Source organism: Notothenia rossii (genome assembly GCF_949606895.1).
Source record: "Notothenia rossii genome assembly, chromosome: 11".
Classification (NCBI taxonomy): Eukaryota; Metazoa; Chordata; class Actinopteri; order Perciformes; family Nototheniidae; genus Notothenia; species Notothenia rossii.
The window spans coordinates 40,452,864-40,469,160 of NC_136910.1; the positions used below are offsets into that span (position 1 = coordinate 40,452,864).

General features: G+C 40.2%; 1 protein-coding gene across 9 annotated transcripts in view; it reads left to right on the top strand.

The window, feature by feature from the left end:
* The first annotated feature begins 1,607 nt into the window (after positions 1–1,607).
* The window catches only part of camk2b2 (calcium/calmodulin-dependent protein kinase (CaM kinase) II beta 2), a 37,845-nt gene continuing 23,155 nt past the window's right edge, over positions 1,608–16,297 (top strand). For 7 of the 9 annotated variants that reach the window (XM_079658920.1, XM_079658921.1, XM_079658924.1 and 4 more), the window contains exons 1-7: positions 1,608–1,770; positions 5,335–5,429; positions 7,098–7,157; positions 8,096–8,150; positions 8,932–8,997; positions 12,519–12,591; positions 15,755–15,857. In XM_079658920.1, coding sequence (XP_079515046.1) covers positions 1,709–1,770; positions 5,335–5,429; positions 7,098–7,157; positions 8,096–8,150; positions 8,932–8,997; positions 12,519–12,591; positions 15,755–15,857 — 514 coding nt within the window. In that variant the 5' untranslated portion in view covers positions 1,608–1,708. Of the gene's footprint in view, positions 1,771–5,334; positions 5,430–7,097; positions 7,158–8,095; positions 8,151–8,931; positions 8,998–10,573; positions 10,704–11,814; positions 11,888–12,518; positions 12,592–15,754; positions 15,858–16,297 lie in introns of those variants that run through there. The other 2 variants (XM_079658922.1, XM_079658928.1) reach the window with 2 other exon arrangements.

Here is a 16,297-nt window from a genome sequence, read left to right on the forward strand (position 1 = left end):
ATATTGTGCTGAAGGGATGGGGGGTCAAAGGGAGATGGAAAGAGAGTGGAGTACATTTAATGAGAGCCTTGTATCTTCTCAGCTGGAAGCAAAAAGGGGCGTTGTGACTGACATTGTTAGATACTGTAAAGATCAGATCTTTCCCTCTTGCATGCGTTCCTTTCATCGGCCTGTCCGAAAGAAATGTAACAACCTCCTTGAGTTTACTTTCCATATTCTAAAACAATTTGGCATCCTCTACAACGCTTGCAATTGCCAATAGACTCTCTTGAGTTAAGCCATGATATCAAAGAAGCAACTCCACTGATTGCTGCAATCTCATTTAAATGAATTGATTTTGGCAAAATATGTTGCATATCTTTTTTCTTTTTTAAATACGATTAACGTAAAAAATACTATTTCTTGTCCAGATGCAGTGAGTTCATAAGGTGTTTTCATTTAGCATATAATCCATCTTTTCATTTAGCTTTTGCAATAAAAAGTCTATGGGCTATACAATTTAGTTTATATATTGCCTACAGGTTCCATATTCTAAATGAAGTTTTATTTTTAAAGCAGTTGTTCAAAATCAGCTGTCTGTAGCCTACTGGATGGAATGTTTTGGCTAACACGCACACAGGGTGGGGGGGCAACACCAACTGTTTGCCCTGTGGCCCCCTGACGGTTAAAACCGACCCTGCCTAATTAAAACTGTTAATAAAACAAAGCCCCATGTTATTATTGAATTCCTCTGTGAAAATATTATCTGCAGCTTTTAATTTCCTCCCTTATTAACGAGGTTCAGACAGGCAGCAGAAGTGATGTCATTATCGGCTGCAGGGGATCTCTTCATTATAGGATTTCAAATAATCACCATTGCTGGATGAATATTCAGATGCTTTACTTGAGTAAAAGTACAAATACATTATTGCGAAAATACTTCATTACAAGAAAAAAAAAAAAGGGCTGAATTCAAAATCGTATAAAAAGTAAAAGTAACTATTGTGCAGGAAAAAGGCCTTTATGTGTATTTAGTTATATTCATATATGTGACATTACAATATAACTGTTGCATCAAGTACATTTTACTGTTGTGAATTTTTGTAAAATATGTAAAGAATTTGACTCTTCTCTGAAAGAGGTAATCCAGGAGTTTAATTTTTAGAGATCCTGCATTTTGTTATAAATATAGCTGAAGCTGTTAAATAAATGTCGTGGAGTAAAATTACATTATTTGCCCTTTTAAATGGGGTAGAAGCACAACGTAGCATACAATAGAAATACTTAGGTACACTACTTGAGTAAATACTTAGTTGCATCCCACCTCTGGTAATCAAATGGCATTAAATCTGCCTTTGATTTTGATTTTTTTGTACATTTCCCTTTTTCTCCACCCAGAGGAACACGTCATGTGTTGAGCTCACATTTCCAGTTTAAAGAGTCTTTCCTCAGAGCTCACTGCCAGTGCCAACCCATCGAGCCAGGCTGTGTGTGTGTGTGTGTGTGTGTGTGTGTGTGTGTGTGTGTGTGTGTGTGTGTGTGTGTGTGTGTGTGTGTGTGTGTGTGTGTGTGTGTGTGTGTGTGTGTGTGTGCCAGGCTGCAGCTGAACCACTCAGCCGTCCGGAGGTTTGAGGTGGGCGGAGCCTGAGAGCTGAGGTCCTCCCTTCCGCAGCGACACACCGTGCATTTCGGACTGAGCACCCGCACCCGTCCGAGGAGGGGAGACATCATGGCAGCAACTACTTGTACGCGTTTTACAGACGAATTCCAGCTTTACGAGGAGCTTGGCAAGTAAGCCGCTGTTTCCATTATGCTTTTTTCTGATTCTCCTGCATGCAGCCTGACCGTGAGGGATGGAGCTCTGCACATCTGCGGGGATGGATGCGGCTCCATCCCTTCACAACAAAACGCACGCTGGTCCGGAGCTCTCCTATACACCTCCAAAAACCTTAAATTATGATCAATGCATGACTTTTTTATTATTATTTATGTTTGACCTCAAAAGGCTTCTTTAAATGCAGATATTTTGATTGTGCATGAGGATGGAGCTGAATGAGGGGACACTTCTGGGAACACCCCCTCCCCCCCTCCTCCCCTCAGTGCCCAAGGAATCAAATTAGGGACAAATAAGCCTAATATCAGGAAGGAGCTAATGTGTCGGTATTAAGCTGCCTCATCATCAGCTGGCTTTAATCAGTGGCACCCAGCTTAGAAGAGAAGTCAGAAAATAGGACTGCTGCTGCCTGCTCTGATAATCTAATGATCCTGTGATAAAGAAAGGAGAGACATTGAGATATTTATTGATGTGTGGCCCTTAATAGCATGCAGACAAATTGAGGGAGACTGGAGAGGCGATGGGTGCCACAGTGGGTAGATGCGAAGTGGACTGCATGTCTCTGTCAGGCTGTGCGTGGGTAGAGAGGATCTCTCTGCCTCACAGGAACATTTATTCCACAGCTCAGCGCCGGGCATACTTTCAGCTCCAGTGTGGACGCTTCAGTTTCTGCTTAGTGGTCTTTAGTGAAAGCTGAGATCTCTCTCTCTCTCTCTCTCTCTCTCTCTCTCTCTCTCTCTCTCTCTCTCTCTCTCTCTCTCTCTCTCTCTCTGTGTGTGTGTGTGTGTGTGTGTGTGTGTGTGTGTGTGTGTGTGTGTGTGTGTGTGTGTGTGTGTGTGTGTGTGTGTGTGTGTGTGTTTCAGCTGTGATAAGTTAAAGACAATGGAGATGCTGTAGTAGCAGCAGCTGCCCTCACTGATAACGGAACCTCATTACTCATTTGCTGGTGCTCTCCCTTTTTATTGTGTGTGTGTATGTATGCGTGTGTTTGTGTAATGCAGATGTTAAGACAGAAGGATGTTGAGATAAGTGTTAAGAGTCAGGGTTTGGGGTTGTGTTACAATTGAAGTAATGATTAGGCGATTTACCATAGAACATGTTCTATGTTTCTTGAAGATAAAAAAATGGGATACATCTGGAATATTTGGATTTGAATCAATATGGTAAATGTATTCTACAACTCCACCAAGTCAGCGCTGCAATGTTTGTCAGACTCATTATAGACATTTATAACCTGCAAAAAAATTGATATGTATTGGTCACTTTGAGGCGAAAGAAGCAGCTTTAGTGTTCTGGTTCACTCTCCCTGATCTCATAGCGTCACTTTGAGAGAAAAAGGACTAAGGAGCCTGTGTAATGCACACTACCTGCTCAGCAGCCATCAGCAGACAGACACGCTGAGAGATTAAGGAGGAACATAGTGGAGCTTTTAGCCGCTAAAGAGACAGATAATTCACTCAGGAGTTGGTAGAGCTGCCATTACTCGGCTAATTGCTAAAGCTGTAATCTGCCAATCAAATTCAAAGCATCTTGAAGGATGTATTGAATCAATTGAGGCTTTGCTACCAAGATCTTTCAGCAACAATACGAGACGTAAAATATATGTTGCATAATTATAAATCAGATAGACCGACAATTATTAGCATAACATTTTGCTATGACTCAAACTTGATATAATTATCCTAAATTACAGTACTCAGTTGTCTTTGTCTTGAGATTTCAACCACATGTAAAAGCTAAATTGTGAAATAAGAACAGCTTATTATTATATTAGTTTTCAAGATCAAACATAATCTCCCTCTCCCATCTCTGATAGATATCCTTTTTTTCTGGATCTTACACATATTCTCTTTCATTTATGGCCACCTGCATGTTTTGTCGTTTACCAATAAAAAAGGCTTAAAGAGTCTAAATCAGAGGGTTGTTATAGTCTGATGCAGACCCTCCTGACTCCCACCTGCAGGTCACCTGTCATGCTGGAGCCCTCCTTTCTCTCCCAGCACACGGCAGGAGTGTTAGCGAGTGTCATGCTTAGTCACCCGGCCTCCTGATAATGTATTCACGTTGGAGTGCTGGTGAGAGGCAGGGGCTCTGAGGGGAGTGTGTTTCATTGCGTAACAATACTGAGGTGAGGTAAAATTAGCTCTGACAAGTGACAGAGGTGGTTATTTCTGTTTGTCTCCTTTTGATTTGATGAGGAAATGTGTCCCTAGAAAGCACACTTACAGTTCTTCTCCTCAGTGCTTCTTCTTCTTTTAGTTCATGCTGTTTGATATTACTCACCTCAAAGATTATTAAATGTAAGTCTGAGTCATGAGGAGAAGAAGAATACTTTGACAACAGGGTGCACTGTTTAATGGATTTTAACAAGAGTTTCAACAGCAAAAGAAAGTACCTCTGTATTTATGCTGCATATTTTTCTTGTATCATTGGGAAAGTTCATCTAAACCTGTTTGAATTTTGTTTTGGCATGCAGGCTTTTTGAATGAATAACATCAACAGAAATTCAGCTCCTCTAGCCAAGTACAGTAGCTAACGTACATCGCAGCAAACATTGCTTGTTAGCTTCTGATTTAGTAATATTTCTTTACATTTGAATCAGAATAAATATGTGAAAATTGAATTTCGAAAGCTTAGTGCCAAGCTAGGAAGAGATGCGTGTTGGCAGCCCATTATTGGACACAACATTGATTTTATGGAGCAGAGGCTTCCAGCTTTTACTTTCTGTTTTCTTTCTTGAAGTGGAGCGGCTGATTAGCATCACTGATCAGAACATAAAGCTTTATGTTCAAACTGATTTGAATTTGAAGTTTTGTAGATTATAACCTTTATGTTTATTTTATAACCGGTTCAACACCTATTTCTTGACAAGCTAGCATAAAATGAAAAATCCTGTACATGATTGTTGTGTAAAATGTGATTTTAAAAGTAAGTTGCTTCTACAGCAATGGGGACTAACAGTGGTGGAATGTATGTACATTCAGTTACTTATGTTAAGTAACATTTCGAAGTACTTCTACTATACTTGTGTATTTTCATGTTAAGTTACTTTATAATTTTGTGGATTTTACTTTGTGATAGGTAGCTTCAGATTGAGACAACTGATAAATGATGATGTTTTATTTTACATTACGAAACATACTAGTAGTATATAATAAAATGGGTTCAACCTTTACCAGCTGCAACTGTGATGTAGGTTTTGATGCCTTTTGTTCTTTTACTTAAGCAAACATTGAATTGAATGCAGGATTTGGACTTGTAACAGAGTATTTCTACAGTATAGTATTACTACATTGACGAAAAATATCTGAGTATTTATTCCACCATGGCTTCTTTTCTACTGCTGCCTACAACCCAGATTTGTGTACGTCATGCATGCAGATCAGAGTGATTTGAAGGCAGAGAGAAGTCCAGGACAACGAGGAGGTCAATCTGATAGCCGAGATGCCCGTTTGATGCTGACAAAGCGTAAATGGCTGCTGACCCGTTGCTTCTTCTTGTCCCCTGTCTTTGTTTCCCAGGGGGGCCTTTTCAGTGGTGCGCCGCTGTGTCAAACTCTGTTCAGGCCAAGAGTATGCCGCCAAAATCATCAACACCAAAAAGCTCTCGGCCAGAGGTGAGAGGAAGTCATTAACAGAGCTGTAACATGTGTTGAGTTTTTCTTCCAGTGGCTCGTAAAGGATATGAAGAAGCAGAGAGGCATGATGGGTGTTTTCGTACTGATTTGTATGTGTGTGTATGTCCTAGATCTAGCTCACATTCGCATATTTTAGCAAGTGTTAGATTCCAGTGTGTGAAGTCTCCACGTCTGTTCCTCCGAGAGAACGAGAGAAAAGGAAATAGAGATAACAGTTTCAGTCGGATAAATCCACAACAGACAAACGATCTGAGCATTTAAAAGGACGTCAGAACTGTAATTACTCAGGATAAAATCTTGAGTTTGAACTTGATCTCTACATTATATTGTTGTGATGATTGTGACAGAATGTGCAAACAGTGTCTCTTTATAATGCTATTTGTAGCTATTTAGACATTATTTCATCCTGTCTTTGTCTCCCATTATAATTCTGATCAAATACTATAAAAAACGCCCCAGAAATCCTCTACAAATAGCAACAATGGTGTAATTAAAGAAAAGACATGAGATTGCAGGTGGTAGCATCAGTCTCACACCACCTTTTTAATAAGCTTGTCTCTTGCCTCTCTGTTTCGTCCTTTGAGGTCGGATCACTCCGACATTTGAGTTTGTACATGATTGACACTGATCTGAGGTCTGTGTCTGACCTGCAGTAATCGCTGTAGAGCTGTCAATCAAATAGAAAACCAGGCAGAGGACACTTGGATCAAACTCATATAACATCAGCACTCCACTCAACCTCCCACCCTTCCTCCTTTTCCCTCAGTTTTGTTTTATTTTCTCCTTTCCTTTCCTCTCGCACTGTTACATTTTATTTGGCTTCCTCTCCTCTCCTCTGCTCTTTTCCTACTGTACACCTACACACATGTTTTCCTCACTTGTTCCCTTGTTTCCTCCACTCCCATGTATCCTCTCATAATTGTTGTTTCCTCATCTCTTGTCTTTCACCTCTCACCTTGTCACCTCAACTCCTCTTCCTTTTCTCCTCATTTCCTTTCTTCTACTATCAATGTTCCTTTATCTCATCTCATTTCATCCACCTCATACATTTCTTTTTTGTTACCATTCATATTATTTCCTCTTACTGCCTTTTTCTCCTAAAACTCTCATCATATCATAATTTCATCTCCTCTGATCTCTCCTCCTCTCCTTCCTCCTCTCATCCTCTCCTTCCTCCTCTCCTCTTCTCTTTCTGGAATGAGAGGTTAAATGGGCATCTGGGACAAATGTAGCCCTCAGGCTGAGGGCATCTGTGTATGAAGGTCATGTGTGTGTGTGTGTGTGTGTGTGTGTGTGTGTGTGTGTGTGTGTGTGTGTGTGTGTGTGTGTGTGTGTGTGTGTGTGTGTGTGTGTGTGTGTGTGTGTGTGTGTGTGTGTGTGTGTGTGTGTGTGTGTGTGTGTGTGTGTGTGTGTGTGTGTGTGTGTGTGTGTGTGTGCTGTTTTTCATCACCCTTTCCAACCACCTTGAGAAAGTTACCTTTTCAATGTCAGTGCAAACTTAAAGTTAGTTTCATTACAATATAAAGTATTTGATATCATTGACACATTTGTAAAGAAACCATTAGCATCTGTAGTCTCTTGTAATGTCCGTTTGCAGATATAAATCTGAGATGTTTCTCTACATCCTAAAGTCTGCCTCTCTTGCAGATCATCAAAAACTGGAGAGAGAAGCCAGGATCTGCAGATTGCTCAAGCACTCCAACATCGGTAAGTATTCTATTTTAAGTGCTGCCTCATTAAAGAAAAGACAAGATCAGATTAGTGGCTCTTGACCTTTTTTGACCTTATGACCCTTGAAAACAAAGCAAGACAAAATTGCACTTGATAAATCACTGATCAATCAAATAAGTAAACTGCACATTCATTGTTTGTTTTGTCACTATCCTGCAATGGAAACTACTCAATTAAATAATTAGCTTCATTAGGAGTTTGTAAATAATACGTACAAGCAGGAGACTGATACAGTTATTTTCCCTTTTGTAAAAATAAGCTGGTATTAATACTTTTTGTATAGTTTGCTTAACCTTGCTTTCTGAAAGACAAAAACATACTCAACCTGAAAACAAACATTCTTCTCCCCTAAAGGAAGAACTACATAACACATAACATGACTCAGCTATGCAATGCTGCTGCTTCTTTATTCAAACTTTTCCACACAGCATGTTTTATCAGCACCATTCACCATTGGCCGGCATTTCTTCCGCTATGATCCAGGGGTTTTCCCAGTTGTGCATCACTAGTTTTGGTCTTTGCATTGTTTTCTACTTCAAACAAACATCTAGAATCTCTCCATACTGTCCTTTGTGACTAAATGAACAAGGTCTGAGCATTTCATCAAAAGATAGGAAGATGAATCATTCCTAGAGAAAAGGATATGATTATTTGATGCCTTAAAGAGGCCCTATTGTGCTTTTTGGGGGTTCTCTCTTTCCTGTAGTGGGTTATATATATATAATATAAAGTGTTTTTTTTGCCACATTTACTGGGCCCTGGTTTCAGACAGAGGGTGAAAAATAAAGTGCTTTTTGAACATTAAAGCATTGAGACACGTCACAGTAGAGACACCATTACAAATATGAAGGTGAAAACAGATATAATATGTCCTCTTTAATCTTTAATGTCTATTTCTCTTTGCCCTACTGCAGTTCGTCTCCATGACAGCATCTCAGAGGAAGGCTTCCACTATCTCCTCTTTGACCTGTGAGTTCTTTTCTCTCTCCTTATGTCCTTCCTGCCTTCCTCCTCCCAGCCTCTTCTTCTTGTCTTTCTCTGCTGTACTGCTCTGCTTTCCCTCCTCCTCCTCCTCCTCCTCCTCCTCCTCCTCCTCCTCCTCCTCCTCCTCCTCCTCCTCCTCCTCCTTCCTCTCCCCTGGTGCTTCATTTTCCACTCCCTTCCTCTCACCCCTTGCTGCATCTGTCTCCTCTTTACTTATTTCTTTAAATCCGCATTCCTCGTTCTTCTTCTTCGTCTTCTTTACCCCTCCTCATCCCCTCCTCGCTTCCAAGGCAGTTCCCCCATTACATAACAGTCCACCGCTCCCACCCTCCTCCCTACCTCCATCCTTGCGGCTTACACACACGCACACACACACACACACACACACACACACACACACACACACACACACACACACACACACACACACACACACACACACACACACACACACACACACACACACACACACACACACACACACACACACACACACACACAAACTCCCCCGCACTGGAGCCAGTCTCCATGGCAACCCAGTCAGAGTGAATCCTGCAGCCGGGGTTTCCCCCTAATGAGGACATCCCCCTCCTGTGTGTGTGTGTGTGTGTGTGTGTGTGTGTGTGTGTGTGTGTGTGTGTGTGTGTGTGTGTGTGTGTGTGTGTGTGTGTGTGTGTGTGTGTGTGTGCGTGTGCGTGTGCGCGTGCGTGTGTGTGCAAGCATGTATGTAATCTGCCGTTTTAACCGCATTCTTTACATTTCTCAGGGTGACGGGCGGGGAGCTTTTTGAGGACATTGTGGCGAGAGAGTACTACAGTGAAGCAGATGCCAGGTACACACCAAACACCCGACGACTCTCATGTCTCCCCCTCTTCCCCCCTTCATGTGTCTCTGCCTCTGCAGTCCTCCCGCAGCCCTGAGATTTCAGCTCCTCTCATTAAACAATTTTGACACTTTTTTTTTTTTTTTTTTGGTGTATTCAGTCTTCTAGTTCAGATGGATAATACCTCGATGCATATCTTTCTGTGGACTGAATAGATATGGAGGCTGGAGTGTTTTCCCCAGATTCCGAATTTACAGTCAGAGGGGAAACATGCACAAAATGCACACACGCCCACGCCGCAACCCCCCCTCAGGAGGTAGACTTAAATCAATTTGACTGTGGAGGTGGTTTTTGGAGGCAACAGAGAGAAGGAGCGGAGGGGATGGAAATATTAAAAGGAGAGAAAGAGAGACTGAGAGATGCAGTAAAAAGAGGAAAAGATGTTGAGGCTCTTTTTACATAATAATAACATCTCTCACTCCTCATCCATCTTCTCCTTTTTATCACCCCATCTGTTGTCCTATGTAGGGCTTTAGAGTTCCTTTTTTAATGTAATTCTGTCAACATTAACATGATGCAGCATAGGTTGTAGACCAGTATTCAAGCACATGATAATAACCACCAAACCTCCACAGGAAAATGCATTTGCAAAGAACACCCCGCCATCTCCGTTTAATTCATTTGACTAAATCATGTTTCAGTTTTTTAGTGGACTCCACGGGATATCAGTCGAACAGGTGTTGGTTCATTGATTTTAAGAATTGCCTTCATCTGTCTTTATCGATTAACTTTTCACTTGTTGCAAAAATGGTAAAAAGCATAGTTTGGTTCAGGGCTTTTTTCCATGTCAATTATTCAGATCTTGTACTGTAGTAAAAGTCTGACTTGTCGTGAAGTAGAAAGTAGCAAAACATTTAAATACTGAAGTAAAGCGCAAGTACTTCCAAATTGTAGTTAATTACAGTACTTTGTAAATCTACTTAGTTACTTTACTGCATAGAAAACATATGATGTGTTACTTTACCAGTGTGAATACACTTTAACAATACAGTTCAAAACCAAATTAGAAATAGTATTTATTGTTGTTACAAAACTCGCAAACCCACAATGCAGGGAATTTTCAACTCTTTAATGAAAGCCTGAAATCAATTGAAGTGAATTGAAAGGATATTGAAGATTAAAAATGAAACTTAATTGATGTTAGATGAATTACACTGACACCAGGACTGTTGTTTGTATTCACCAGTTCACCATTCATCAGTGTTTACACACTACATTTCCAGTGTAAAAGCAGGGCACTATGCAACCACAATAACACAAGAGCCCTGATAAGCATCTTAATTGTTTTAAGTATCTATGTTTTCTCCTCTGTACTCTACATTCCTGATTATTTCCTTTTTGCCCCTCTCATCTTCCTTGTTTCTTTGCATAAATTACATGTGTTTGTGTGTGTGTGTGTGTGTGTGTGTGTGTGTGTGTGTGTGTGTGTGTGTGTGTGTGTGTGTGTGTGTGTGTGTGTGTGTGTGTGTGTGTGTTTGTGTGTGTGTGTGTCACTCAATGTGTTTGTGTGTGGGTGTGTGATTAGCACGGCCGTATCTCACTGACAGTTTCCTCTCTGTACTCCATCTGCACCCCGTCACTCCGTCCCTTCCCTCCTTTCTCCACCCCGTTAAAGGGCAGGTTCACCCAAATGACATAAAACATATTTTCTCACGGTTAGTATCGCGCCATATGGAGAGTTCTGGTCTTATGCGTCCAGGTTTTGAGATTTGTGTCCCTTAGATGTCTGCCTGCATGCCAATACTGTGGAGGAGTGTGTCGTTTAGTCTGTGCGATTCACAGCAATAAAACAACGTTTCTTAGCACTGGCAGCAGTGTGCCTTTCCACATTAGTGTCCCAATTATTCGGGATAATCCCAAGGGACTATTTATTCAGTGTTAAGTAGTTACAATAAAACTGTTGACGGTGAAGGCTGTGGATTATCGAGAGTAGCAGGCACCTGCTGAGTTGAGTATTTAGCAAAAGCAGCTCTAGATAATGTCAATAATTTACTTGGTTAAAACTTAATCAGATGAATAACCATAAAAATGTCTGTACATGTTCAAAACCTACTAACTTGGGATCACCTGACTTTTAGCCTATTCCACAATGAGGTTGTCTTTCTTGGTTTCTTGGTTTGGAGGAAACGATTAAAAAAATTGCCATGACATTTCGTTCAGACATCCTCAGCATGAGTTATACATCTTTGATGGAACTTTAACTTCATGCCAGGTCACAATTAAAATGTGATTTGGTATAAATTAAGTATTTGGTATAAATTAAGTAGTAGTATAAACATTAGAAAATTTGATTCATTCCCATCAGCCTCAGCTGCACCTAGTGTTGCGTGCTAATTACAATAGTTAGCATAGTGAAGATAGTTTATATTTACTTTGAAAGACATTGCATTATTCATTGAAGTGCTTCAACTGCAGTCATACAGAAATGAGTTGAAATGTGATTATTCCAGTAATGAATCAAATCTGATGGGAAATACACCTGTACTGTATCCGGACAAGATAATAAAGCAGGCATTAGGAAAGAGTTGCATGCTGCCTATGCTTGGTGCCATGTTGAGAAAATTCTCTCAAATCTTCGTAAAACTACATCTAAACAATCTGAATAAGATATCTGTGTTATTTTGGTGAACTGACCGTATAAATGTCTGTTGCTGAAAACAACCTCCTGCTGTCAGATGTTCCCTGCTCTTCTCTGTTTAACTGTGCTTCCTTTCCTTCCTGTGTTCCCTCCTATCTGCTCCTCACCCTGTTGTTTTGTCTCCGCAGTCACTGTATCCATCAGATCTTAGACAGTGTGTCTTACACCCACCAACATGAAATAGTGCACAGGGACCTCAAGGTGTGTGTGTGCGCGCGTGTCTCATTGTGTAAGGGTTGCCTCCATGCTTGTGTTATTCCTGCCTGTGATTTTAAAATGCCTGTGCCTGCTGTCTGACTCTTATTGCGCGTCTGCCCGTCTCCAGGTTTTTTGCTTTGGGACTCTTGTTGCACTATTTAAGACGGCCTGAACTAGAATTGTGATTTCCTGTGGGCTCAAGCAGGGAGAGAGACAGAGAGAGAGAGTGAAAGACTAAAAGCAGCAGTGTCAGCGGTGAACTTCAAATGCTCGGAAACCTGCCTAAATGTTTTGTCAAAGGCACTGATCCTGAATAAATTACACAGGGAAATGTGCAGGTTAGACACAGTGCCTCCCACATGGTGCTGCAGCTCACTCCCACACTGCCTGACTAATGTTTGGCTCTCCCTTGAAAAACAGAAAATAGATAACTGCACACCTTCTCCCTCAGACAGACAGCTTCACTCTTCTCATATTTTTTTGGGTGGTGTGAATGTGCAGTGAGTGTGTGAGAGAGATTGTGATATTGTGTGTGTGTGGCTTGTATTGAGATGTGGCTGCCCCTGCATGGATATGACAGTTGGGGGAGTGAATGTGCTAAGACTAACCTGCTCCCCCTGCTGTTTGCGTGCAGTCATTGCATCCAGCAGATCGTGGAGGCCGTGCTCCACTGCCATCAAATGGGGGTGGTACACAGAGACCTCAAGGTGAGTGACCTCCAGGGATGTGTGTGTGTGTCTATAAGTGTCTGTGTGTGTGTCTGCGTGTGTGTGTGTGTGTGTGTGTGTGTGTGTGTGTGTGTGTGTGTGTGTGTGTGTGTGTGTGTGTGTGTGTTGAGAGTGATTTGAAGTTGTATTTGTCTGCGTCTCACTGTTGTACCAGACTCTGAAAGCTGGTAAGTGCAGTATTTAAACCTAGCATGTTTGTGCATGTGTCTGCATGTGTTTGTGCCTTTCCTGTGTGTCAGAAACGTATGTCTGTGCATGCGTTTAAGTGTCGATACTGTGTCGATTTTATTAAGGTAATGTTTTGAATTGACATGTAAGTGAAAGAGCTACCTAACAGCAGCTGAAAACCATGTTTTTGACTCCATATGTTGAAGCTCTCACCTTACTGCAGTGATGTAGAAGTGTACTTCAGGGTGTGTCGGTACACCGTGACATCACTGTCGGGCGTGGTTACAGGTGCATCAGACTTCAAAATGTGGCTTCTCTGCCTGCTGTTAAGTTGTTTTTGGGGTTCATTGCATTTCTCCATGTCACAGGCATGATATAGCAAGATAAGATAACATAAGATAAGATTGACTTTATTGATCCCAAATTGGGAAATATTTTCGTTGAAGCAGCATGTAAAACAAAGTATTGCACATATTAGAAATAATTAATTATACAATATAAACATCTAAAAATAGAAGATGAAACAGAACTGAAAAGGTGAAAATATAAAAGTTGACCGTGAATATAAAAGCTGTAAACTATATGACAAATAAAATACTATAGGGCCAATTTACAGCTAACACAATATAAAAGTAGGATATTATTTACATTTAGTGTGCAATAATGGCATATTAAATTAAATATATAACAGTGCTAATTACATTCAATCTTAATAATACATTTGAAACGTTCCCCTCAACAGGACACATGTCTTTTGACTGACTTAATCAAGAACACATGCTGTGATTTTACAATCATTCATTTGTAATTGCTCTGAACAACATTAAAAAAAATTGATGCATAAATGAAGATATATTACTGAATAACACACTCATACATACTGTAGGGTGTTTGTAAGCAGATATTATGAGTTCTTTAAGTGTTGATATCTTTGTTCACATTAAATAAATAAGATAAGATCAACCGTTATTTAGCAGCAACATGAACAAGAGGATATTCATGAAAACAAAGGATAGCACATGTAAGAGGTCACACAAGAATACATATAAAAGATTTAAAAAAGAATGAGATGAACAGTATATCATAAAATATCAATACTAGAATTAGGTAAGCTGTTTACATTTGTAAAAATATTAATAACTTTGAATGTGAAAACATATATAACAGCCTCTGTGCAATTCGTAAGTGTTTTCCAATCTCTAAAAAGGGGGCACATTTAAAAAAAGAATGCAAAACAACAAGGTTATTCTAATTTGAAGGCTTTACTGTTCATATAATATATATGAATGTTTTATGAGACATGCTTCCTCTCCATACTGGCCTCGGCTCACATGTTGTTATTGCATTGAGATTCTGTGGGGAGCTCCACAATTACTTTACCTGCTGAAGTGTATTAAAGGTTTCCCACTCAGAGGAGGCTATACAGGGAAGGTTGTGCTGTGATTATTTCCCTCGTGGAAGTTTGTCAAGTTAAAGGAAGAGAGATGTTTTCCTTTTAAATACAAAAACAGAAAGGAAGATGTAGGCTACACTGTCTCCTTCTTACTGCATGGGAATGATGTTCTTCCCTAATTAAATGAATTGTGCAGCTCGCAGTCTTTGTAGAAAGGAAAAGAGCAAAAACAATGTGTCCTTTTTCTTGTCACTCTCTGACTCTTCAGAGTTGAAACACAAATGTCAACTTGTTCCAGCTGGAGCCCCCTTACTTTTTACAAAGTCTCTAAGTCATTTGAAGTGGTTTTAAAAGTCAGTCATCTTTTGAGAAGAGCCAGATAAGAGCTGCAACAAGAAGCGATTAACCCGTTAGTGGATTGTCTGACATTAATTAGACTCACCGATGTGTCCCAAAGTGGCATACACCCTGACAAAGAAGGACTGTCACATCTTTCATGAATGGACATTTCAATATGTTGTGCTGAGAGGTGATGTACATCTTTTCATGTGACATGATTTGATTATATACGGAGCTTCCCCTTCCTCTCTAGCAGTCAAGTGTTTTTTTTAAATCCTCCAGCAGAGGGTGACATGATGAACGCCCTGCAGCTGGAGCACAACATCCAGCTGTTTCTGTGGAGGACTGATTATTAAGAAATGGCACAAAACAATCACTGTCAACATTAACTGCTTATCAAAACAAGGAGCTGTGTGTGTGCTGTGTTGTTTGTCAGATTGCTTTTACATCGGCGTCAGAGCAGGAACGACTAAAGGACAAGCTGTATTTGGTCTTCCTCAAGTAAACAAATGGCAAAAAAAGGCTTAAACAATGTTTTGAAGTCCCATCTGTCTGTCTCAGCCTCGGAGTGTTTGTGGGTTTTGGAGAATGTGAAAGTGTTGCCGTGAATTTGTGTAAGCAGCATATTTAGTTATTCTTAGTCCTCTGATCTGGATTTAATTGGTTGCATCCGAGTGGTTTGTCAAACTTTCAATTCTACTTTTCTCATATGAAAATGGTAGAGCAGAACCAACCAATGAAGTGACACATTTCTGTTGGAAATCAATCAGACATCTACTAAAGAAAAGCCACACAGAAGTTTAAAACAACACAAACCAGCACAAACACACAACACTAAAACAACCTGACACCAGATACAAAACAACAATAAGAGGCTAAAGAACCACAAAGACAAGCTCATTTCCTACAGACCCAACATGACCACAAAGACTTACAAACAAATGACATTGAGACAATAAAACAACTACATAAGATGTAAACAAAATGACTGCAAAAAACACAAAACTACCACGCAAAAAAAGTGTTGTGTCTCTTTCAGTCAGACTTTCTTGCTCCTGTGTGGGAGGAATTACAAATAACAGCTATTCTTTGGCATCCTTTTATCTCACTGAATAAGGACTCTTCTTTGGTTTGTTGCTTTCTTCTGGAACATCACAGATTTAGAAGGTGTTGGGATGATGTTTTTAGGAAATGTGATTTGTAAAATGAGAGTTTTACTTACGTGACTGTGTTCTCGTGCAGCCGGAAAACCTGCTGCTGGCCAGCAAGTGTAAGAACGCAGCGGTGAAGCTGGCTGACTTTGGACTGGCTATCGAGGTTCAAGGAGAGCAGCAGGCGTGGTTTGGTTTGTAACACACACAACACTCACAACACTCACAACACACACATCTGCAGTGTGCTCATGTGGACTTAGTTACTTTTAAACATTTAAAAAGTCAAACTGAAGAAGTTGTTTTAAATAATGGTTCTGTGAGTTCAAACAGAGTCCAAATAAAAGCAGCTTCTAATGTAGATACCTTCTGAATTTATAGATCACATTGAGTTTGGTAGCTGATTAAGATAATCCTAACACAATGAATTTGAAAAAGTAGAATATTCATTTTTAGGGTTAGGGTTAGATATAGTGGAGCAGAAGGATAAAGTATTATTCGTTTTTTCGTTTTTTGTATTATGTCATGACCCAAAAGTTTACCACCACTATTATGTAGTCATATTATTTGTACATGTATTTAATATAGATGTATTTTTCTATATACAAATTGTGTTTAGTGGCATTTAGGTGGG